Source organism: Phycodurus eques, chromosome 6 (assembly GCF_024500275.1).
Source record: "Phycodurus eques isolate BA_2022a chromosome 6, UOR_Pequ_1.1, whole genome shotgun sequence".
In the NCBI taxonomy this organism is placed as follows: Eukaryota; Metazoa; Chordata; class Actinopteri; order Syngnathiformes; family Syngnathidae; genus Phycodurus; species Phycodurus eques.
Window position 1 is genome coordinate 20724114 of NC_084530.1, and position 24702 is coordinate 20748815.

Genomic DNA, 24702 nt, shown 5'->3' on the forward strand with positions numbered 1-24702 from the left:
GGCTAGGGAGAGAGTAGTCTGGGCACCCCTGCGTCACCTGCTGCCCCTGCAAACTGATCCCGAGTAAGTGGAAGAAAATGGATAGATGGGAACAAATGTCAAATGCCACCATTCTCGCATGTCACAACTTTTGACATGTTCTTTACAACACCTGAAGTTCAGTTCTAAGTCATGTAGTAATATATGAACACATTGATTTTTAGGATTTTGCACTAAGAGAAAACAAGAGAAAAGAGAAAACAAGTCAGCATTTGTCAGCATTTTATTGACTAATTCTTAACTACTACACGAACAACAACTTAAATTTGTAGCAATCACTGTGTATAAGCCTGTTGAAAAAAATACCAACTACTGTCCAGAAGTGTGTTTATTTGGTGATGGTGTTGGCGTTCATGCTCTTGCCGCTTCCGCTGAGCACGATGTAGGGCGTTTTCTGAGACTTCTGCTTCTCCTGGAGCAGTGCCACAGTCCCCAGCGGCGTGTCGCTGCTGCTCATCTTCTTCAACAGCGCTTCCTCCTCCAGCTTCTTCATCCTGCGCTCAGTCTTCATCTTGCCTGAGCCCTTGCCGTGGAATCTGTGCGAAAGTTGCCTGAAGGTAGAGGTGTCAAAATTAATCAATTACTCAACAACTAATCAATTTAATCAACAACTATTTTGATAATTGTTTTGAGCCATTGTTCAACTTAAAATTGGCCAAATATCTGGTTTCAAGCCTCAACTAGGGTTGTCCCGATCCGTTCATGTGATTGGAAATCAGAGCGATCATGTCATTTTCAGCGGATCAATATTGGGTGAAAAATATTGTATTTTTTAATTTTCCTAATTTTTAAAGGTTACAAACGGAGCTGTGCTATGTAACGATATATATTGTAGTGCGACATTAAAAACATCTACCCTACGATATAATCCTCCATCGTTTTGTTATTTTTATGTGTGGATTTAGTTCTGTTGCTACAGTAATTTAGCATTTGATTACATCATCCTTGTGCCTCACACTCCAGGCATGACCAATCAACCCATGTTTTAATAATGATCAAAATTAAAAATATTTTTTGAATCATTACCCAAGTAGCTCTTAGTTTCAAAAACGTTGGTGAGTGCATCACTTGATTAATTGCTGCTCATTTGGTTTTGTTTAATCATTACACAATACCAAATAAAACAACAAATCACTTCAAAAATAATTGGGAAAAAAATATTTTGCAATAACCTAATAGTCATTTTTTTTTTTTATCCAATCATTCGATGAAACAATGATATAATCGATTCTGAAAATATTTGATAGTAACAGCCTTACCTGAAGGCCTCCTTCGGAGTCAGCTTGCGTCCAGACTCATCCACGTACTCTATCTTGACGTCGGGTTTGTAGCCGTCCTTGTCCTTGAAGTCTTGCGTGAAGCCTCGGTACTCCTCGCGCCGGCTGTATTTGTCATCAAAGCCCATCTTGTCCTCGATACAGTAGTTGTCGTTGGGCAGGGCCCCCTTAGTGGCTTTGACACGTGCCACTTTTTGCACCTCCGTCTCCAACAGTCCTTTGTTCTTGCACAGGTGCAGGGCGGCGGCCAGGCCCGAGTTGACGATGGGCTCCTCGTCCAGAATGGTGGCGGAGGCCGTGGCGAAGTCTGGGTGCTTCTGCTCCTCGTCCAGGTTGACGCTACTCCAGCCGACGTTGTCCTCCGCATCAGAGTTGGAGTCGCCCGCGCCTTCCTTCTCTTCATCTTGCTCAAAGTCCATCATGTCCTCCTGGTCCTCTCGGTTGCCAGACAGGCCGTAGGTGGGGATATCGCCCAGTGTGCGGCAAAACTCGGAGGTGGCGTTGAAGACAATGTTGTTGCGCTTTTCTGAGGGATCCTCAGTGTCATCCCTGGCGAGTCGCTTCACCCGTTCGGCGATCTTCTCACCAGCATCCCCAAGGAGCTGCTTCTGCCTCAGCTTCCTCTGCTTTTCCAGTTGTTTTTGCAGCTCCTGCTCAGCCTCGTCTTCCTCCAGGATAGTGGGCTCGGGCGGCGTGAAGTCCTCATCATCGCTAATATCCATTTCCGCTGTCCGGATGTCGTCGGACATTTGCGTCACCGCCGTCTCGTGTGGCCACCTGCCGTCCTCCACGCCCTCGTCATCTTCGTTCTCCCCTTTGCGGCCACGACCGCGCGTCCTGGAGCCGAAGTCCGTCTTGCGCGAGTCGTCCAGGAGCAAGAAGTCAGCCACTGTCGTCTTCTCCTTCTTACGGATTTTCTTCACGCGCCGCTTGGTCTTTTTGAAGGCCACCATCTCCTGAGGCGAGTAGTACTCTGAAGCAATCATGAGCGAGGGCATCACCAAGGACTGCGCCTGGCTGCGCAGCGTCTCCCGCATGGCCTGCAGCTCCCGCTCCCGCTCGCCATCGGCCATGCCGCCCGTCTTCAAGCGGAAGCTCTTCTTCTTTTCGCCGTCGATCTCCTCGTCATACTTGGACAGCACAGAGCGCGACTTGAACGTCACCATGTCATCCACGCTTTCCTCCTCCTCGTAGGGCTTGTAGTCAGGCTGCTTCTTCTTCAGCTCCACGTTCTTGTCCGCCTTCTCCTTGTCTACCAGCCCCACGTTCTCTAGCACGTCCTCCTCCTCCTCTAGCACACCTTTGTCCTGCAGCGTGAGGATGACCGTCTGGCCCTCATTGAAGGAGTCCACTTTGTGCTGCACTTTAAGACCCTTCAGATCCCGCGCCGTGTACGCGCTGTTTATACGTCCCTGCCCGAACTCCTCCTCCACCAGGTTGCTCACACCAAACTCCTGGTCCATCTCCTCCAGGAGCTTGGCTCTCTTCTCCGCCATCTCTTTCTCCTTCGCCGCCTTCCGGTTCTTCTCCACCCAAGCGGCGGTGTCCTCCAGCCAGTCATCCTCCGCCAGGGTCTTGACTTTTCCCAGCTTCTGGTTCAGAAGGCGCTTCTCTTTCATGGCTGCCAGCTTCTCCTTGATGTCCTTCTGTTTCTGGATGAGAGCCGGGTTGATGGTCTCTGCCACCAGCGGCTCCTCCTTGGTGCCAAGCTCCTTCTTGTTCTCGTTCAACTCCAGCGGTTTCAGGCCCAGCTTGGCTCGGAGCTTGTTAGTCTCCTCGATGCTGAGAGATGCATCTCCACTGGCGGACTGAGCTTGCACCTCAGTGCTTCCCTCCTCCGTTTTCTCCTTCTTGACGCGTGGCTCCCCGCCGCTCCTGTCGCCTTTGTTGCGGCTCTCGCGTCCACTCCTGTCCCTGGACGCGGACCGCTTCCTTCTCTCCTTCTCCCGAGTACCATCGCGGGTCGATGCGTCTCTCTCGCGCTCCTTGCGGCGGTGTTTCTTGTGCTCGCGACGGCGCTCCTCGGCTTCCCTGTCACGACTCTTTTCTTTATGTTTCTTCGACGAACCCATCGTTATTTCCCCTGCGGTGATAAGTTAGAAACAAGTATTCGCTTATTGTTTCTTTGCTACAAGTGAGCGATTGGAAAATGACGCTAGCTTCGAGTTGCTAACGCGCTAGCATACATGATGCGGCCCAATAAATGATTTTACTCACTCAACAAGTGGACAAAAGGGAATCCCCACCTCTTTGGTTGACAGTATGCGAAGCTGTGTCAAGATTAGGGAGCTAATCCGTCATTTATGTTCAATTTCGAGTTTTCGTCCAAGCTTCCACCATTTAAGCAACGAAGTACGGACGACACATTTGTATTGTAGAAGTCCTTTCCGGTCGTGTGAAATTATTTACTGCCACCTACAGCTCACGGGGATTGTTGCAGCTAAAAAAACGTTGACGGTGACCAAAAAATAATAAATGACGATGGTGCGACGAGGTTGAAAGCAACCCGAAAAAGGAAATGAATTTGCTCACGTTTTTTTTTTACCTCTTTTTGTGCATTCATTTTACTAGACATGATGTAATCACGCTTGTTCCGCGGCTGTACTGTACCTTGAAGATGATCCTGCTTGACTATTTTTTTTACTTTATTTGGGGAAACAAAAATCACCATGTCAAAAAAAAAAAAAAAAAAAAGCAGTAATGATTAACTAATGATAAGGGATGGTTAACTTTTTAGACTTTTATACTTGAAATAATAAATTCAAAATAAATTGTCTAAAACAATTCATTAAGAACTCATTTTATACCCAAATTTACCTCCCAATTACGTGGTTTAAACTTTGTTTTATCAAAAAACTCCCAGAAAACGTATCCAACTTTCAGAAAACAGATGCTTCTCTCGTGGTCATGAATGTAAGGATTATTGGTACCCTCTTACCCACCCTTGAGGACTTGCACGCTGCCAGAACTAAAACAAGAACGTGCAAAATCCAAAATCCCTCTACAATGGCTCCTTCCCTCAGGTAGGCGCTACCGATCAATGCAAACCAGAACTAGCAGACATTCCAACAGCTTCTTCCCTCTTGCAATTAATTTCTTAAACATCTAACCTACATTTCCATTGCAATATGCTGCCAATTTTATTTTTTTTGTCTGAGTTTGTTGTCACATTTCTGTCGGGCCAATTATATACGACTCGTGCACTCACTGTAGTAGTCTCGCCACGCTGCACTATTTGCATATCTGTTGTTGACCAATACTGGCCACTCTAAACAGAGTAGCATCTGCCCCATTTCCACACTGACTGAGGAGTATCTGCAACATTTGCACAATCAACATTGTCGCAGATTATCGCACAACTCGTCACTTTAAACTGCATACACTCCTTGAAGTCTCGGCGCCCTTTGCACAATGGTCATTGCACCGGACTATTGCGAGATTCGTCATTCGAACTGCTCTAACTCTGCATCTTTTTTCACAATTGTCAAAAAAAATAAAAATAAAAATTGTACCGGCATTACCAGATAATTTGCAACCCTTTATTGACTGTTTTTCTCAATGTCTGTATGTCTCAAAAGTGTTCTCCCTCAATTGACTCTGTTGTCGTACTAGAGTGGCTCCAACTACCGGAGACAAATTCCTTGTGTGTTTTTTGGACATACTTGGCAAATAAAGATGTTTCTGGTTCGGATTCTGATCATTTCCCCCCACGTAGATACTACCTCGAGAATAATCAAGAAATAATGTATTATTTTGGTTGGTAAGTTGTTTTAGCCAAATGGTTCACTTCTGACATATCAATAATTAATTTTGAAACACAATATTGTTATTCCCGTTAGGGCATTTAATATTGTTATAAAAGCAATCCCTGTTGGAGTTGTTATGCTAGTTAAAAGTTTTACAGTACAGAACCCAAATATAAATGATTTAAATGTTGATCCAACAACAACTGAAATCGGTCAGATTTTTTTCTCCACAAAACACAATAATAATCAGAATTTACGCACATTACCAAAGTAATGGAAAGGCAAAAGTAGGGAGAAAGAAAGGATCTGCTTATGTTCCAAAACACACAAGCTCATCTGTGAAGCATGGTGGAGGTAATGTCATGGCTTGCATGGCTGATTCTGGAACAGGCTCACTCGTCTTTATTGATGATGTAACTCATGATGGTAGCAGCAGAATGAATACTGAATACTACAAAACCATTTTGTCTGGCAATTTGCAGAAAATGCATCCAAATTAATCGGGAGAAGCATCATGCAACAAGACAATGACCCAAAACACAGTTCCAACACAACAAAGGATTTCATCAGGGAGAAAACATGGAAGATCTTAGACTGGCCAAGTCAATCACCGGACCTTAACCCAACACTGCATGCATTTTACCTCCTGAAGAGGAGACTCATGGGAGAAACTCTCAGAAACAAACGAGAACTGAAAGAGGCTGCAGTAAAGGCCTGGAAAAGCATTTCAAATGAAGAATGCAACAGTCTGGTGAAGTCAATGGGTCGCAGGCTTGATGCAGTTATTGCTGAGATGTAAATACCATGAAATAAAAGCTGGAATTCTGAACTTTTGATCTGAAACCCAAATGTCTTCAGTATACAACAAAAACAAAGGAAGTGACCTTGCCATTTCAATACTTTTGGAGGGGCTCTAAAGTAAGACATTAACTTGAAAGCTTGAAATATCAGCATTTTTTAGATCACAAACCACATGGGCCACGGAACATTTTGCTTCCGGGAACTCAAAATTCCTGGGCTGGTTGGTGGATAAGCTCCTCATGTGGTTTGTCTTACCATCGCACTTATTACTTCAGGGTAGCTTAGGGAAATGAGGCTGATTTTGCTAATTACTGACACCTACTGGATATAAAAAGGTTAGTTAATACCAGCATTTGTGCTTCAAGCTTTCAAGTTAATGTCTTATTTCATATCTTAATCTACGTTTTTAATATTTTTGATATCTTTAAAACCTAACCCTTTATTTATCCAGGTGACAACTGATTCTCATTTGCAATGCCAACCTGGCTGCAGTCTTTGAGGCAGGCAGTTGTATTATACACAGGTACAGCTCAATAAAGTAGAATACATTTATTGTAATATAGAATATATTTGTTGTATTTACTGAGATAACATACCTAAATAGATTGTAGACAAATGTCGATATACTAATCCAAACCCACTCGTAGTCTTTGCATTTTTTTTAAAATGAAGTCAAACAAGCAATATATTAGGGCCATTTATTGAAACCTATGTGCTCTTTATAATGTATTTATGTAATATGATAATAAGTCTTTTGCCACTGATTGTATGTCATCCCCTGGCGATTGTTGTTCTCTGTTACTTAATAGATTATACAAAAAAAAAAAAAAAAAAAGTCACGGGCTACTTTAATGAGTTCCAGCGAGGAGCTCACCAGAGGTTGGTTAACTTGGCAACAAGGTTAGTTAAATTCCTGAAAACAACAAAGCCAGGCAAAATGATAGTTTGAAAACTTTGTGTTTTTATTATCTTATGATATTTCACATCGTCAACTTTCCCCCGCGCCTGCACTGTACCTTTACGACAAGGTTCGCGGGCCTCGTCGCAGTTTAGTGACGTCACAATGATTTCCGGACACCTGCTGGTTGAGTGCGGTTCAACGAAGCTTGATGATATGTCCTAAATATTTCGTTTATTTACACCAAATAAACGATTAAGAAGAACAACCGTGATTGGGAGTTCCGGATTTTTTCACATGGATTCAGCGAGGGAGACGATTTAAATAAAACAAAACAAGTCCCAGCACGACGTGTAAAGCTACGGTGATGATTCCAGTTCACTTTGAACTGAAGTGCTGTTAAGACAAGTTGGCTAAAGGTTTACTTTTGACTTTCTAGAAAGCGGGACTAACTCGTTTGCTGTACTCTCTTGTTTCGACACGAGCACACAGTGAGGCGGCTTTCGCTCGACTACGGGAGGTTAGTTAGCAACAGACTCCGTTACCTAATGGCAGGACGCTAACAGGTAGCATTAGCATGGGGGGGGGGGGCGTTCTCAGGTTGCCATGGTGAGGACCCACTTCAACCCCCCCCCCCCCCACCCCAGAAAACTTGGTCGAATTTCCAACATTTTATTATTTAAACGTTTGTATACCCGCTCGCTTGACGACGATCGACGTGTAAGTTGCGTTCTTGTCTTTCGAGTTCGTTTGTGACGCAGGAGTGACGACTGGGTGTTGTAACGTCTGCTTGCATGCGAACTCTGCATAGGTCAATTTACAGAAAGACACCCATGTATCTCGGCCCGTGTTTAAACGCCGTCGAGTAGTAGCAAGTAAACACAGTAGGTAGTTTTAGCCCGTGGTTGGTTTATAATATTTAAAAAAAAAACAAAAAAAAAAACGGTCCACAATGTCAATTTTGACCATTTTTGTTGTTGTGGCTTTCCAGCTAAACGGGTGGTAACATGGCAACCGGAGGCGCTCCGTTCGATGGCAGCGCGGACGAGCTGCACAACTGGAGCGTCACCAACGCTAGCCTGGAGGACAGACTCAACAACACGGTAAACGACCCGAAACCTTAAAGCTCCACACATGTTAAAAAGCTCTCAAACTAGTATGATTGATTGAACCCAACAGTTCCTTATACACAAGACTGCAAGCCAGGAAAATGTAAGCTTCAATGTCTAATGGAGTACTTCCCAACCTTTAGTGTGCTCAGGCCTCTACAGCGGTGCCTCAAGATAGAAGTGACTTGACTCAGGCCTGGTACTACACACTATTTAGATTTTTCTGTGACAGATCCCACACATAAAAATCGGGCATTTAACAGTTTTGGTCGTCTTGTGTGTGTGGTGTGCTCTGATAAGATCAACATATAAAACCACACCACACACAAAGATTCTGTTCCACCACCGATGAACAAAAAAAACATGTGAGCTCACAAAAAGGAGGTCAGACACTTCTTGTTATGTGCCGATGCTTGCCAAGTGTTGCCGAAGACACAGGGCGTAGCGTTGTAGAATGGCAGTGTCTTGCCATCTGGCAAACCCACTTTTATACAAAAACGGCATCGTGTAGGACATGTTTGATTTTATTTATGATAGTTTTTTGTTGGGCGGCACAGTGGACGACTGGTTAGAGCGTCAGCCTCACAGTTCTGAGGACCGGGGTTCAATCCTCGGCCCCGCCCGTGTGGAGTTTGCATGTCCTTCCCTTGGCTGCGTGGGTTTTTTCCGGGTACTCCGGTTTCCTCCCACATCCCAAAAACATGCATGAATTGGAGACTCTAAATTGCCCGTAGGTGTGAATGTGAGTGTGAATAGTTGTTTGTTTGTATGTGCTCTGCGATTGGCTGGCAACCAGTTCGGGGTGTACCTCGCCTCCTGCCCGGTGATAGCTCAGATAGGTTCCAGCACGCCCGCGACCCTAGTGAGGAGAAGCGGCTCAGAAAATGGATGGATGGAGTTTCATTGTTTCCCAGTCTAGGCGCTTCTTTGATATCCGTTCCATGTCAAAATTTACAGCGCTGGGACTGCCGGAGTAGTCTGTTTTCCCCACCACACCTGAAGATTTTTGGTCTTAGATATTGAACATTCAATATTTAAGATTGCTCGCCCTCACCCGTTTTGGACCATATCATTGGGACAATTCCACTCCTAACTCACCTCAGACCTAAGATTAATTTGATAGGATAATCTCATAAAACATAAAATAGTCTGTCTTTTGACGTCCTTGGTCAGAAGGGGCAAAATTGGGACAAAAACAACCTGATTGTCCTTGTGTACTGGGCCTTATGAGTTTTCCAAGATACAAACCATCATACAACAGATTTTTTGCTTTGACTTGTCAGCTCTCATAGAAGTGTAAAAAAAAGTTAAGCACTGGTAATCGTAAACGCGACGGCATACAATGATGCTGGGGTCTTAACTGCTTTGAATGCCAGGTTCGTCTTCCTGGAACAGCCTTTGTAGCACAAATACGATGAACAAAAAGGCAAACACACAAGTTAATTATGTGACGAGCGCCGAACTGAGGTCTCAGCTAGTGGTTGAACGACTAAAGTTTTTTGTGGTCGACTATTAATGTGATGAAAGCCGAATCAAAGTTGATTAATCACTGACATCATAGATATTTTTTTCAGCACTGTACGGCAGTCTCCATCCTTTTTTGCGCAACCGATCAGTGGTTCCTTGCGATATGAGTGACCCTATTTGAGTTTTTAAACATATGAGCGGTTGTTGGATGATCAAGCTGTTTAATACAATTCCCAGTTGAAGTTTACTGTCAAACTAAACAAAACAAAGATAATTACACTTGTGTATTTAAACCAACCACTTAAAAGAAATCTGAAGTAATTCAACACCCTAGTATGTTAATGTGATGTTAAGATCTTTAGCCTCTCTAACACAGTAAGCCTGCAAAATTGGCGCATCAGACAGCATTTACCTGCCTTTTGCCTTTTACACAGAACCCAGCAAGGATGGGACATAACAGCAACTTTGTGCACTTTTCACACAAGCACATGAGAGGCGTAAGAGTTTTTTTTTTGCCAGCACCTTTTATACAAGAACTCGCTGAAGTGGGACATCGGCATCTATTACTATGTTGGGTTTAGTTCTTCCACACTCACCCATAACACTGACTTGTGATTGGTGTACAGGCCTGGGGCGGCGTGCAGCAGAAAAAGGCGAACCGCTCATCAGAGAAGAACAAAAAGAAGCTGTCGGCTGCTGTGGTGGCAGAAAGCCGCCTGACCAACGACATTTCACCCAATTCTACCCCCTGGAGCGGCCGACGCAGACCACTGCATATCAAATACACCAGCCAGCGCTCAGTCCCAGACCAGGCGGAGATGGACAAGATCCACCAGAGGATTCACTTCTCGGATTTGGACGAGGTGAAAATAATCTCCTTGATTCACATTTGTGTAGTAATAATGCATGTGATATCATCGGAAATAATATAAAGCTAATTCATCATCAGCTGTCCTAACACTTTTAGTGACTCTACACACAATGTATTTGGGCGAAAGGCTGGGGTACACGCTTGACTGGTCGCCAGACAGTCACTGGGCACATAGAGACAAACAAGGCTTCACACTCATATTCACACCTATGGACATATTAGTCTTCAATGAACCCAACATACATGTTTTTGGAATGTAGGAGGAAGCCAAAGAAAACCCACACAAGCATAGGGAGAGCATTGAAATTCCACATTGGAGTTTAAACCCAGAACCTCAGAACCGTGACGCAGACGTGCTAACCACGAGGACACCATCCTGCCAATGTTTTGAACTCTGTAGTCTTACTGATTACTGTATTCCCTATAACAAGATGTAAAGCAGCAGCAGAGGAACATGTCAACTCCTCACAGGAAGGCTGCAGCCGTGATTCAAACCCAGAACCTTGGAATTGTGGGGAAGTCGTGCTAACCACTAGCTCGACTTGCTGCCCACAAACTATCCCATTGAGATGGCTAAATGATATAAGGTTGAGCATTGACTCGGGGGAAGGTGTCATACAGTATATCATAACATACTGTTGAACAGGTTAGAAACGTGGGTAGGACTCAATGGAACAGTCTTTAAATGGTTCAGGTCATACCTGAAGGAAAGGAGTTTTTTTGTGACCATTGGAAGTTTTCAGTCCGATTGAATGGCAGTGACAAATGGGGGTCCCTCAAGGGTCAGAACGTGGACCCCTTTTGTTCAGGATTTATATCCTACCCTTGGGTCCAATTCTTCAGGACTTTAATGTTGACTACCATAGCTATTCAAATGACACACAGTTATAGCTAGCATTGTGTCCATATGACTACAGGTCAATTGAGGTGTTGTCACTGTTTGAAATAAATAAATGGATGCTCGGGTTCTGACCAGAACAAAGAGATCAGAGCATATTACTCCAATTCTCAAATCCCTTAACTGGCTCCACAGACAGCTATAGAATAGACTAGTCCTACTACTGGTCTATAAATCACTAAATGGGTTAGGTCCTGAAGACATGAAAGAAATGCTCTTGGAATACAAACGTAGTAGGGCTCTGAGATTTACAGACTCAGGTCAAATAGTGGAGTACAGAGTCCAAAGCAAATGTGGTAAAGCAGCATTTAGCTGTTATGCTGCACACAAATGGAATAAATTGCCAACAGAAGTGAAGTTAGCCAGTCCAGATTAAAAGCTGCTTTCTTTTTCCTTTGCTTATTATTATTTTTGGAGCATTATCTTAAAAAAAAGTCTTTCTTGCACTGTACATTTTTTTGTAATTTTAGTAACATGTCGTCTGTAGTTTATTTTTAAATGTCTTTTTTCTCTTTGTTTTTAAATGCTTTTAATCATGTGAAGCACATTAAATTACCTTGTGTATGAAATGTGCTATATAAAATAAATATGCCTTGCCTTTGAAGACGTAACAATGAGAGATTGAACAGGATCAGTTTGTCGGTTAGCTTCTCTCTGGTCATTTTCATGCTAGTCTCTATTAGTCATTAGCTACATTCTTAATTGTATTGTTGATATTGCACCGAGCAACTCATGAAAAATTATGATTTTAAAATCCCAATATATAGAAGGGCGCATGAAGAACTGTCATAAAACTGGGGTTTAATAGATTGTCCTATAGCGTAAAGACCCTAGAAAGCAAAAAAAAAGAAAGAAAGTGTCACATTTGACACTACAGAGAAGAGGGTTGTTAACAACCAAATTTAAAGTGTATAAAATCTACCATCATGGAAAATATTATCAGACCACCCTTGTTTCTTAAGTTTCTTGTTCATTTTTAGTGCTTGGTAGAACTAAAGGTACATTTGTTTGGACAAATATAATCGTCAACAAAAATAGCTTATGATAGTTCAATTTAAGAGCTGTATTTAGTTTTTCTGGATAATAAACAAAATCACTGAAAATACAATTAATGTGTCATAGGACAAAGTATGGACTCAGCTGTATTGTTTACTCCGTTGGCTCCTCCCAAACACTACGGGCATGTCCGCTGAAGGTGCTGAAATGTTAACTGTCATCAAATACCACTTCTGTAGATAATAGTGTATATATTGTAAAAAGTGGAATCAATGGCAGCTTGCAAAATGTAAAAACAGATTAGGAGGATCAGTAACTGTAGACTATAACCATAAAATCAGCACACAGTAGTTCTCAAGTCTGCACGTTTTCAGCAATTATCTTCAAATATATACACTGTATTTACAAGCTAATATATGATTCCCCTTTACGTCTTTTGTCTATCGCAGAGCGTCGGTAGCGACTCCCAAGGCCGCGTCACGGCCGCCAACAACCAGCGGCAGCTAGCTTCAGAGAACAAGAAACCCTACAACTTCGTCCCGCTGCATGTAAACACCAACAAGAGCAAGGAACTGCTGCTGCTACCGCCCGCCACCTCTGCCTCTTCCACGCCAGCTGTCGCCAAGGAAACCAAGAAGCAAAGCCTAGCAGGAAGGGACGCCTTCAGCCCCGGGGCTAACGCGAAGGAAACAAAAACGAGGCTGACGTGTGGCAACGCCGACAGAGTGGCGGCAGTACGCGCACACTGCGAGGGGGGAGAAGCCAGCGTCGACACAGGCCTGGTAAGACTTGTTCTAATAGAATTCAAGTCAAATTTGGCACAGACTTTCACTTTGACTTGTGGAATACCTGCAAGGTTGTTGGGTGGATTAGTCATTACACTTTGAATTAGGCAGAACTCATTGTAAAATATTAGGTATGCACCAATACTATACATCCCTACTTGTACTTGGAAAAAATGTTCCGATACAACATACCGTTACCATTTTACCAGCCTTACATATAACTTGGCAGATGGAGTAGGAGCCATGTCAGGCGCATGGAGGTACTTTAAGGCAGGGGTGTTACTCATTTTTGTTGCAGGCCTCTTGATAGTTATAGTTTCCCTCAGAGGGCCATTATGACTGTGTATGATTGTCTCATATTATTATACATACACATCAAGCACGGAGATTTGAGAGCCTTTTTGCCTGCACCGCTCCGTGCTGCTTTGGTGCTCCTGACACGAAGCTGCTCCGCGTTGACTAAAGAGAAGTAAGTGATGGCGTGTGAAAGCAACCTGAGTTGTCCTGTCAGTTTTATTATAGAACTTGTGGTATTCTTAAGAAGCAGTCTTGTATTTCTTTTTATTCGCTTTATTCTGGAATTAACAGAGGTAACATTGCATCCTATCTGTATGTCCACGAGACTCTTATGTTCTTCTTAGTTTATTCCTTCTTTGTCTCTTATTCTCTTCTTTGTTATATACTGTATGCACTCTTTTACATAGTGACTCCTAGTGTTTAGACTGAGACATCACATAACTGAAATACCTTGTGTTACAGGCTGAGAGGACCTGTGATGTCTATACTGTTCAGGCATCCATATTGAGTATATCCGTCCGTCTGTCTTATACCGCTTCCAGGTGGCCGAGGCGGACAGCAGCACAATGGGCATTCAATTGATGCTTAGTGTGACGAAAACTGTTTATTCATTCATTCTATGTAATTATATATTACTGTATGTTTTTATGTTCATTTTGGTTATACCTCTAACTTTAAACAAAGCGTGCATAGGCAAAACACAATTGTTGTTGTTATTGTTTGAATATTCAATTTAACAGGTCACATCTGTCAGTTACTATATTTTACAATATATTTGGTCTTCGAAGACAACCAGAATAGTTCAATTGCCCTGAAAATGAATGAATAGATGACCTGGATGAATGAGAATATCCACAGGGAATATTTTCGCAGAGGAGTGTATGTCTCGAAAGTTTCGTACAACAGGTTTTGACATTGTGGTTTCACTGTCTTAAAGTAGTACGTGTTTGACAATATATGTTTGAGAATATCATTAAGTATCACTTTGTTCTTGACTAATTTGAGAAAAAAAGTAGGGTGAAAGTGAGGCAGAACGGTGCGGCTGTATTTAGGGCAGTTTATAAATACGCCACTCTGGGTGCCTGCTGTGGTTTGTGCCTATCCTCGTTACTTCTACTCACTCTAGCCTGCGCTTGTTTCGCTTCCTCTCAGTCTTCTATCCGTTTGCAGTTTTTAACACCACCAACCCTGTTTTATTTTGCAGCTGGTGAGCAAGCTCTGTCAGATCCGTGAGTACATCGGCAAGGCTAGCTCCATGCGTGAAGACCTGGTAGAGAAGAACGATGTGCCGGCTAATGTGGAGCGCCTCTCTCATCTCATCGAGCACCTCAAGGAGCAGGAGAAGTCCTACCTACAATTCCTGCAGAAAATTCTGGTGGGTCTTTACCTGCTGTCTTGTTGATCTTGCTCTGCTTCCTTTTCTAAATCCTACTATCTGTGTTATTGTAAGGTTGTTTTCTGGCTTACACATAAGATATCTTTTAGAGATCTAAGAGATACAAATTTAGATAAAATTAAGATTTCCATTGGTACCTCTAATCTGTTCTGTGACGCTGCTTAACAAAATTTTCCATCATTTCTCTATAGCATTTGTCCACATTCGGGGCGATTGCTTTGAGTGAGAGAACCGGCCTACACCTTGGACTGGTTGCCAGCCAATACAGGACACATGTAGACAGTGACACATTCACACCTACAGCCAATTTAGTCTTCAAAGAACGTAACACATACATGTTTTTTGGAATGTGCGAGGAAGCCGGGCTTACTAGGAGAGCATGGGGAGATCATGCAAAATTCCATACAAGAATGCCAGAGCGGAGATTAGAACCCCACACCTCATAATTTTGAGACAAACTTGCTAACCACATCGCGCTGCCCACAAAATTTCCCATGTAGATAGTTTCAGAGTCCAAACCCTTGCCATCATAAAACCATTATTCACTGTACAGACAATATTTTAAGTAATAATTTAACATTCTTAACTGTGTAAATGTAAAACTAGGTTCATCACTCTATTATAGGTAAGAATAAAACACTTTAGAAGGGGTAATAGATGTTAAATCATAACACATGCACATAAACTACATTTAATCACAAATGCCAGACATACGACTGCTTTTACTCTGCGCTCCTTATCAAACAGTGCAAACAGATCAGGGCACTCAAATCCACAAAACCAGTCGCAGAAGTAACATATCATAGGCAATTGTCCACAAAAAGTTGTCCAGTACTGTACCATGTGGTTCTATTAAGCCAAGGGGAATGTTACCATAAACAGAAAGTGGAAATCTACCCAAATTAAACTAGTAGCAGTGTATAATGGTGTCGCCATTATGACAGTTGAAGTACAAGTCTACAAGTGAAAGTAGGCAAGTCTTGCATTATTAACTTGTCACCTCTGCTGATGCGACAGGCTCGGGAGAACGACGATGACGACGTTAGGACCCAAGATTCTGCTGTGGGTTCTGGCTCCTTGATAGAGAGCACCTCACTGAACGTCGATGTGAGGTCTTCAGACGCAGCAAACACAGAGGTATGCTTAGCTGCACATCGCTATCAATTGTGTTGTAATTGTTGTAAAACACACACAACATGGCTTTCTGCAGGGCGGCTGGCCCGACGCATCCATACGAGAACAAAAGGAAGAACTGGAGAACTTTCGCAAGCAGCACGAGCTGCTGAAGAAGATGCTAGAGCAGCAGGATCAGCTCAGGGCCCTACAGGGCCGCCAGGAGGCTCTGCTAGCCATGCAGCAGAGCGCCGAACAAGCGCTTGCCGTCATCGAGGACGCAGCAGGTGAGACTCGGACCAGTGAAACACATGCAGGACAGTTATTTGTAAAAGTATGTGCAAAGTTGTACAGTAAACCCTGCTCTATCCCCTGCGAATAGCAAAAAATTGACGCACCCCAAAAAAATTTGTAATTGCAGTTTGAATTTTCTTGTGTATTCTAGTTGTCACGGAAACCACGGGCAGTGTCTCCGGCCTGAGCATCACATCAGAGCTCAATGATGAGCTCAATGATTTGATCCAGCGGTTCCACAACCAACTACGGGACTCTAAGGTATGTCTGATCATAAGCATGTTAAGCGGAGTACACGCATACCGGACAGGACGAGGAAATATTTGCCATGTGTGTTCTTATAGTGTGCGGTGTACTCGGGATGACCAGTACTGCACACCACACACATCTCCACCGACAATCGCGACTCGCCTTATATTACACCAGTATAAAGGTGCCACGATTAATCGACAACTAATCAATTAATCGCTAACGATTTTTGACAATGGTTTAATCGTTTACAGAGACCTTGTTTAAATTAAAATTGACCAAATCCTTGAAATTTTAGCCTGTCAACAGTCAATAATAATTATATTTATTACAATAAAGTAGTAAATATTAATAATTAGATTGCAGACTGATTATCTTTGTTTCATCAAAATAGAATGCATTATTAAATTATTTTGTTTTATCTGTGTTTATTATAGACTGGCCTCTTGATTGACAGCAGTAAACCCAATAGAAATTAGCAAATAACCCAGGCCCCATCCATATACTATCGATCCAACTCTCATTTTAATAGTCAATGCAGACATATAATAGTCTTCCACTTGGTGCCCCACGGTCCAGGCATTACGTCATCAAACAAGTTCTTTGGATTTTATTTTGTAGTAACGAGTGACAAGATGGTTAGGGGAAATGTACAGGTGTAAAATTTTACATTTTATTTAATGTAGTGGACTAAAAGTGAAAGTTGCTAGAAATATAATATAAAGAGTGATTGAAAAGTAACAGCCTGTTTTTAAGAGCCTCCATAGTTTTGTTTGCGAATCTTTCATCTATTGGAGAATTCACTGTCATCATTTTTAACAGCAATCATTTTTTTAACAGCAACTTTGGAAGGACTTGAAGGCCGAATACGAGAGATAAGTCTTCCATCCCAATCAGTTGAAATCAGTTGATGTGGTCCCAAGGCTGGTGGCGATTGCTGGTGGCCATAATGAATTTTAAATAAAACTCCATGCTGTACACTTTATCATATTCATTTCTTGTAAGAATTATACTGTAGTTCAGAAATAAATTACAAGTACTTCAAAACAGGAAGTTACTTTTCAACCATCCTGTACATCTATTTGTGTACGACAACAGCAGAAGCTTAAGTGAGCTTCCTGATTGCCGATTGTTCCGTTTCATGTCAAAATTATGGAGTCTGTGTCTTGGTCCAACTTGGTGTCAAAACCCACACACATGGATTTGCGACGGGAAATAATATCAGGTGTATCATTTAAGGTTGTCAGCCCCACCCATTTTCCGATTTTCTCGCTCTTAACAGACCACATTCTTCAGGAAAATTGCTCAGGATCATCTTTTAGAGATCTTGCAGAGTTGGGCATTTGCTGACTTGAATTGCGACAGAGGGTTTGCTGGTGTATGTGTTTAACGACATTCATCAAGTTTCAAATTGTACTGCCGTAGACCAAGTCGGTGCCTGACAACCGTCGTCAGGCAGAGAGCCTCTCCCTCTCCAGAGAAGTGAGCTGGTCCCGGGCCCCTCAGGTGTTGGGCCCGCCTCAGCACAGGCCCGTGCTCCACTCGGCATCTGGGCCCCACAGCGGCCTCGATGGCGGGGCAACGGCCGCCAGTGCCAAGCTCACGAAGCTCCAGGAGCTTCAAGACAAGAAGGAAACCATGGACAAAATCCTGCAAGAGCTGCACTCTCTCAGAGACCAGACGCTCAACAACAACTATTGTGAGGATTGTTAAAAAGTAAAAACGTCAGGCTTAAGATGATTTGGGTTGCTTTAAGTTAACATGTTTTTCTTCAGGCGGTGCTTTGTCAACGCAGCGCAGTTTGAGCACAGGGGGCTCTTCAGACTGTCAGTCTGCTATTTGCTCAAATGGAGCCGTGGCTGCTGCTTCCTTTTATCCCTCGCTTCCACCACACACAGAGAGTGCCAACTCCACAGACAAACTCAGGTAACCTCATGCATACACACACACACACACGCGCACACACACACACACAAAACCTCTCAAATTATCCATGCTGTGTTCACACTTCCACATAGGGAGGCCTAACTTGGTCTGAAAAAGAAAGAGTGGAAAGAAGTGAGTTAAAATAACACAGACAATTAAAATCTAAAATAATTAATTTTAACCTGAAATAACATTTGAAATTGACCAATACTTAATGAAAATATGATATTGATGCGTTACAATATAAAAGTTTTATTGAAATAAAAATGTAACTTTAAATGTAATTTTTCTTACAATCATCCAAATGGATTTACAGCGTTTATAGATTATTTTACGTTTTAATTAATATAGAATTTTATTTCACATTTTAAGCCACGTTTTAATTTCATTGGCCATCTTAGAGTTGCCCTATAAAAAAACATACTGTATGCATAAAATCATACATGACAAAGCCAAGATTTAAAACAAAAAAGCTGGTTGGGCAGCAGTACTCATTTTCTTTGTAAAAGTTACAAGACCATTATGTATTTCACTTCCATTTGACCTTTTCGTAAATTAATTTTTTTAGTTTTGCACACCAACAGAAAGCTGAAGGAGGTCCACAAGCGCCTTAACGAGCTTCGGGAATTAGTGCAGTACTTTCAGCAGACATCGGATATGATGGTGGATGCGGTTAACGAAAATATGAGGGAGGATGAGGATGAGGAAGCAGAGGAGGAGGAGACAGAGGACAGCTCCATGCTTGAGGCCATGTTTGACTCTGAGCAAGAGAATAGCCAGCCACCAACTAACATCAGGTGTGTGCCTAATTGCAGATAATCTAATTATATACACAGAGTCCTGTTGTTTCTTTGTCTCGCGGGACATTTTGTATTCACCAGACTCGGGTGTGTAATTTCAAACTCAACCGTCCGTTTGTGTGCTTAGGAACTCACGGTGCAGTGGAAACTGGGGTGACTTGAACAGCCTTGCCAACCGCCGCGGCGTCTCAAGTAGCACCACTACGAACACCAATAATCGCGACAGTAGACTCAACACTGAGATCAACAACCGGTCAGCGGCCAACCTCCGCAGCTTTAATATCCCCTCAGCCATTGGTACTCTCAAGTACACATCAGCCACTTTCTAAACTAGTGACTGTAGTTCACCTGTTTTGACTTCTCCTCCCTTATAGAGTGCCAGTACAACAGGGATACGGCCTACAATAGGATGAAGGATGAAGATGGTCACAATAACGATGGCGGTGCCAGTGTTGGCGCCCGGCCCGCAGGTCCAGACATCGAGGTGTCGGGCTCGAGGTCAAGCAGCAGCCTGGCCAACGACACAGGCTTCTCCCAGAAGGTCCACCAGCAGAAATCCAAGCAGAAGTTACGCCAGTTGCAGGAGCTTGTTGCTATGGTCCAGGTGGGACTATTAACAACTCGCACGCGTAAAGCAGCAAAAACAACTAATCGTTCTTATCATCAATATTAATACAGTATTTTTGCAACTTAAAAAAAAAAAAAACATTTCACCCCAAATAGACTCCTGGGTCAATATCACTCTGAAGTTTCTCCGGAACCCTGAACTCGGGTTTAAGTCGCCAGTCCAAGCAGACTTAGCATTTTGATAGACTGTCATTTTTGGGAAACCTCATCATGTTTCTAATTATATTTGTCATATCAACCGTCACCATCTAAAATTGCATTTGTAAAAATAAAAGCCCGACACCAGGTATTCTCTTGAGGTTGAGTAAATGAAAGTAAATTGATGGTTTTAGTTAAAAAAGAAAAAAAAAGTGTTTTTCTAGTAAATGGGGTGATTCAAGCATTCACGCTGGAGTCATTCTACAAGAAATACAGTAGTAAACAGTGTAGCTTATGTAGCGGTTAATAAAGTATTTTAAAGGAGATACACATTTTTCCACAATAAAAAACAGTTCCATGGTGTCTTAATATAAGGTCTCTGACATGCTAACGTCAAAATACACAAAGAAGTTATAGAACACTTTATGTTAACTTGTTACGCTTCACTTGAGCTGAATCGGTTTCCGGTGGGCAGATCTGTCTCATGTGAACTGAAAAGACAGACATTTTCCCTCATTGGCGTGTGCAGTGGATGCGTCGCCAAACACAAATACCAGAGAAATTCAGCATCAACATACATGTTTTGTTGTTTATAAAGAAATTGTGTTTAACACACATTTGTCTTTGTGTTCAGAGCGACGATACAGACACCACGACAGCCAATGAGGAGGAAGCTTTGCAACATCAGCAGAATAACACTAGAGTTAGTGTGGGGGGACCACCATCTGCTGGACCCAAACAGGATCCCCGGGGATCAGATGCAGCTCTCTACAGCAAGGCCAGGTACAGTCCCCTCCAAAAGTATTGGGATGGCAAGGTCTATTCCTTTGTTTTTGTTGTATACTGAAGAAATTTCAGATCATTATCTCAAAGTCTTCTTCGAACAGTGGATTGTGATACCCCTGCCCTGTACAGGTTGGCAGTCATGTCACCGACTGTTGTCTTTGGGTATTTCTTCACAGCTGTCACAATGTTTCTGTCATCAACTCCTGTTGATACCCTTGGCCGACCTATCCGATGTCTGTTGCTGAATACACCAGTAGTTTTTCTTTTTCAGGACATTCCAGATTGTTGTATTGGCTATGCCCAATGTTTGTGCAATAGCTCTGATCGATTTTCCCTCATCTCTCAAAATGGTTTGCTTTTCTCCCATAGACAGCTCTGTGGTCTTCATGTTTGCTTAACAGCAAATGCAGTTTTCACAGATGAAACCCAAAGCCAAAAACAAGCACTATCTAATGTTTAAGCAATCAATCTAAAAGGCAACACCTGCGCAACTAGAAACCACCATCCGTCACATGTTCCAATACTTTTGGTCACTTTAAAAGTTGACGGGTTCAAACAAAAGGTGCTCTGTCCTGAGTTGTTAAACACAAATAGATTTAAATACTGTGAAGCTGGAATTCTGAACCTTTTGTCTCATATTCATCTTTTGATCTGAAACCCAAATGTCTTAAGTATACAACAAAAAACGGAATTGACCTTGCCGTTCCAATACTTCTGGAGGGGACTGTATGCTTATTTAACTGTCACTGCCAGCCTTCCCAGTTAACATGGATATTTGACTTCTAAAGTCGTCAATGGCAGTGAATGTGTTAATGAAAGTCCCAACACACCACGTTTATTCTTACTTGACTTGATGTGACAGGGAGAAGATCTACAAAGAGAAGCTTCGTCAGCAGAAGCAGGCGCTCAAGCAGCTCCACGAGGAGCGTCAGATGCTCGGTGAGATCCAGGGCAAGATCCAGGACCTCCAGTTGACGTGCCCTGACCTACAGGTAACTGAAAAAATGGTAAGATAGTAAATAGAGTTCACTTATATAGCGCTTTTATCGATACCATCACGGTGCCCAAAGCACATTCCAGAGGCTTACATTCATCCATTCGCAACACATTCATACACCATTGGCTGGCTACTTCCATTTAAGATGCTGCCAGGCACACTGGGATCAATTTAGGATTCACTGTCCTGCCTAGGGACACTTCAACATCAGACAGTCGAAGCCGGGACTACCGCAATTCTTAAAATAGAATCTTTCACAGTACATAATTTTTGTGGAACACATCTACTTATCTTGGAAATCTGCAGTTTAGTGGTCTTGTTTTTTTTCATGCATTTGTACAGTGCAGTGGTGCCTTGAGAGTCCAAGTTTAATTTGTTCCTTTATCGCTTAACTCAAAACGATCCTATCTTCAATCATCTTTCCCCATTGAAATTAATGAAAATGCCATTAATCCGTTGCAGCCTCCCAACAAACCCCAATAAAACGAGATAGCAAGAGTGGAGGACTTTAAACAGGGTCAACAGTCATGAGCAATGGTGAGTGTGGTAATGAGCTGAAGAAACAGATCTACGCAGGATTGGACAGGTGGAGGAAAGTGTCATGTGATACAAGAGTCTGCTGGGATGAAGGGGAAGTTCATAAGGCAGTGGTGAGGCCAGCCATGATGTACGGCATAGAGACAGTGGCACTGAAGAGACACTAGGGAAGCAAAGTTGGAGGTAGTGTAAATTAAGATGTTGAGGTTCTCTTTCGGAGTGAACAGTTTGGATAGGGTTAAAAATGAGCTCATCGGAAGGAGCCAAGGCTAGATGTTTTAAAGACAAAGTTAGAGAGACAAGACTTAGATTGTTTGCTCATGTCCAGAGCAGAGAGAGTGAGTATATTGGTAGAAAGAGGATGAGGCTAAAGCTGACAGGCGAGAGAGCTAGAGGAAGACCGAAGAGAAGGTTGAGTTGACCAGCCCGCTGATCTCGGTCGACGGGCATAATTTTCACCAAAACCTTTACTGTTAATATCTGCTTGGCATTGTTTTCCACATACTTTCGATCTCCAAGTTACACATTTGTTGTTAAAGGTTGATAATATTCGAATGCAGGGGCTATCATGTATGCATGTATGATAAAGAGTTTATACAGTTATAGTCACAGTAAGAACGGGCCCTCTGAGGCCAAGCATAACTGATGAAATTGAGTTTGACATTTCTGCCTTACAGAAATACACATGAACCATATTTCGTCTAACAAACTCTTTCCCAGTTCACAGTAATGCATGTGTTTTTTCTGCTCCAGTCCTCACTGTCCAGTCAAGTGAGCGAGCAGGGTTTGATGTGGAAGGTTCCGGGCGCGGCTTCAACGCCAGCCCTCGCGCAACCTTCCTCATCAGCTGTGGCCAAAAGCAGCCCAGCTGTGCTCAAGGCCACCGCTCCAGAAGCTGACACTACTTCAGTACCTGATAACGAGGTGGCAACACACATACAAACGCAGAGCCACTTCAGGTGAAAAGATGCTAAATTTTTAACCAGAGTTACTTTTCTTGATGTGTTGCCAGCAGCTCTGGTCGGAGATGCGTCGCCACCAGATCGTCCGGGAGGAGCTGCGGCAGCGGCGCAAGCACCTAGAGTCCCTAATGGTGGAACATCAGAGGCGCAGCGGCCTCGCCGAATCCCCCTGCGGGACTGACGAGCAAGCGGGTCCCTCCCTGCTCGCTGGTAGTCGGGATGAAAGGTATTAAGTCACAGTAGGGCTGGGTGACTGCAGTTTGACGGCTCCTTTTATGATGTTACATTGTTGAACATTTTAAAATGTTAATTTATTAAGGATAGTTTTTACATGCATGTTTTCGCTCAGCGGATTTGTTCCCCTAAGAAGAAGTACTTATTTTCTTATCTGTAAAGAAAAAGGTTTTCTCTTATTTCTGTGGAATTTGATGCAAGTTAATGGTCAGGACAAAAAGTTACTGGAAAAATACTTTCCAAGCTTGTTTGGGTTTAGGTGAAATACAGCAAAACTCAGTGGTGAAAAAAACTTACAAGAAAACAAAACTTGTTTTGAATAATGTAATTGTCATTTTTGTTCAAAAGCAAAGGGGAAAGCAATTGTTAACACATTCACTGCCATTGACGGCTTTAAAGTCAAATATCCATGTTAACTGAGTAGGCTGGCAGTGAATGAGTTAAAATGGGTTGTTTGTGGAGACTTTGTTTTAAGACTATCACCCAGCCCTAACCCACAGTGTTTAAAAATGCTCTCTCTGAGCATTATTTGCCTATGAAGGGATTAATATTGTGCCCTGCGATTGGCTGGCGTCCAGTTCAGGGTGTACCCCACCTCGTGCCCAGAGCCAGTTGAAATAGGCTCCAGCACACCCACGACCTTAGTGAGGATAAGCAGTACAGAAAATGGATGGATGGATGGGGTTAATATTGCTGATGTTATTAGGACTATGGCCACCTGGGGCTCCACTCCGTGCAACCTGGATGAGGACGATGACTACCACTCCGAGCACAGCGCGGAGGAAGAGGACAGCTCAGAAAGCAGCTCTGCGGACGATGGCCACATCGTCACTGCCAGCAGGATTCACTCCATTTACACCAAGAGGAAAAACCAAGAATGGTCAGTATTGGATTTATGCCATAGATGGGCCGGGACTTCTGGCTTAAAATCAAGTAACTACTTGATAAGTAATTCCGGGTCGCACAGTTGCCACAGCGTTAGATTTTTGTAAACCCTATCTGCTCGTCAACGCTACGGCAAGGTCCCGTAGAAAAATGAAATGGTTCAGGTTTCAATGGTCAAAAAGCACTGCTGTCGAGCATTTATTTGTGCCTTTGTCTTTTAATTTTTTTTTATTTGTGCCTTTGTGTGAGTTTTCTATAGTTTTCTATATTATATATATATATATATATATATTTTTTTTTCTATATTTTCTATAGCCTGTCTGAAAGGCACCGCTGAAAGAGATGCAGGCAAAATGAGAGGCGGCGGTTGTGTAAACATTATGCGAACGAAAAATATTTCGACACATTGCCTATTCAATTTTGGAGCTCCTGAATGATCAAAGTCAAGTCAAACCATAATTATCGATTATTCCATTGATTAATCGAAATATTGGAAATCAATCCATTTTGTATTAAAGTTTATGGCAAAATATTTTCGGATTACTGTTTATTAACTGATTATTGTTGTTTATTT

At 42.7% G+C, this 24702-nt stretch overlaps 2 protein-coding genes across 12 annotated transcripts in view; one reads left to right on the forward strand and one right to left on the reverse strand.

The window, feature by feature from the left end:
- Positions 1-246: 246 nt before the first annotated feature.
- On the reverse strand, positions 247-3721 carry sart1 (spliceosome associated factor 1, recruiter of U4/U6.U5 tri-snRNP). Of its 2 annotated transcripts, none has more exons than XM_061679494.1 (3): positions 3563-3721; positions 1299-3399; positions 247-590 (listed from the first exon to the last, which is right to left on the reverse strand). In XM_061679494.1, the coding sequence occupies exons 2-3, from the start codon at positions 3386-3388 to the stop codon at positions 368-370; spliced, it is 2313 nt and encodes a 770-aa protein (XP_061535478.1). In that variant the 5' UTR covers positions 3389-3399; positions 3563-3721; the 3' UTR covers positions 247-367. The 2 variants fall into 2 exon arrangements, with proteins under 2 accessions (XP_061535478.1, XP_061535477.1); XM_061679493.1 differs by having other exon boundaries at positions 3534-3721.
- A 599-nt stretch (positions 3722-4320) lies between these two features.
- pcm1 (pericentriolar material 1) overlaps positions 4321-24702 on the forward strand; it is a 37939-nt gene continuing 17557 nt past the window's right edge. For 5 of the 10 annotated variants that reach the window (XM_061680363.1, XM_061680371.1, XM_061680372.1 and 2 more), the window contains exons 1-17: positions 6940-7864; positions 9964-10200; positions 12552-12884; positions 14389-14559; positions 15598-15717; positions 15791-15980; positions 16139-16248; positions 17662-17935; positions 18012-18162; positions 18747-18959; positions 19090-19259; positions 19337-19566; positions 20362-20510; positions 21376-21505; positions 22801-22971; positions 23060-23235; positions 23950-24123. In XM_061680363.1, the coding sequence (XP_061536347.1) occupies positions 7769-7864; positions 9964-10200; positions 12552-12884; positions 14389-14559; positions 15598-15717; positions 15791-15980; positions 16139-16248; positions 17662-17935; positions 18012-18162; positions 18747-18959; positions 19090-19259; positions 19337-19566; positions 20362-20510; positions 21376-21505; positions 22801-22971; positions 23060-23235; positions 23950-24123 (3095 nt within the window). In that variant the 5' untranslated portion in view covers positions 6940-7768. Of the gene's footprint in view, positions 4340-6745; positions 6764-6939; positions 7865-9963; positions 10201-12551; positions 12885-14388; positions 14560-15597; positions 15718-15790; positions 15981-16138; positions 16249-17661; positions 17936-18011; positions 18163-18746; positions 18960-19089; positions 19260-19336; positions 19567-20361; positions 20511-21375; positions 21506-22800; positions 22972-23059; positions 23236-23949; positions 24124-24702 lie in introns of those variants that run through there. The other 5 variants (XM_061680367.1, XM_061680368.1, XM_061680364.1 and 2 more) reach the window with 5 other exon arrangements.

Bases quoted from the DNA above. Each gene is read 5' to 3' on its own strand.
- sart1 (XM_061679494.1), bottom strand. From the start codon at position 3,388: ATGGGTTCGTCGAAGAAACATAAAGAAAAGAGTCGTGACAGGGAAGCC. The intron at 591-1,298 runs GTAAGGCTGTTA...CTCTACCTTCAG, and splicing joins ACTCCGAAGGAGGCCTTCAG to GCAACTTTCGCACAGATTCC.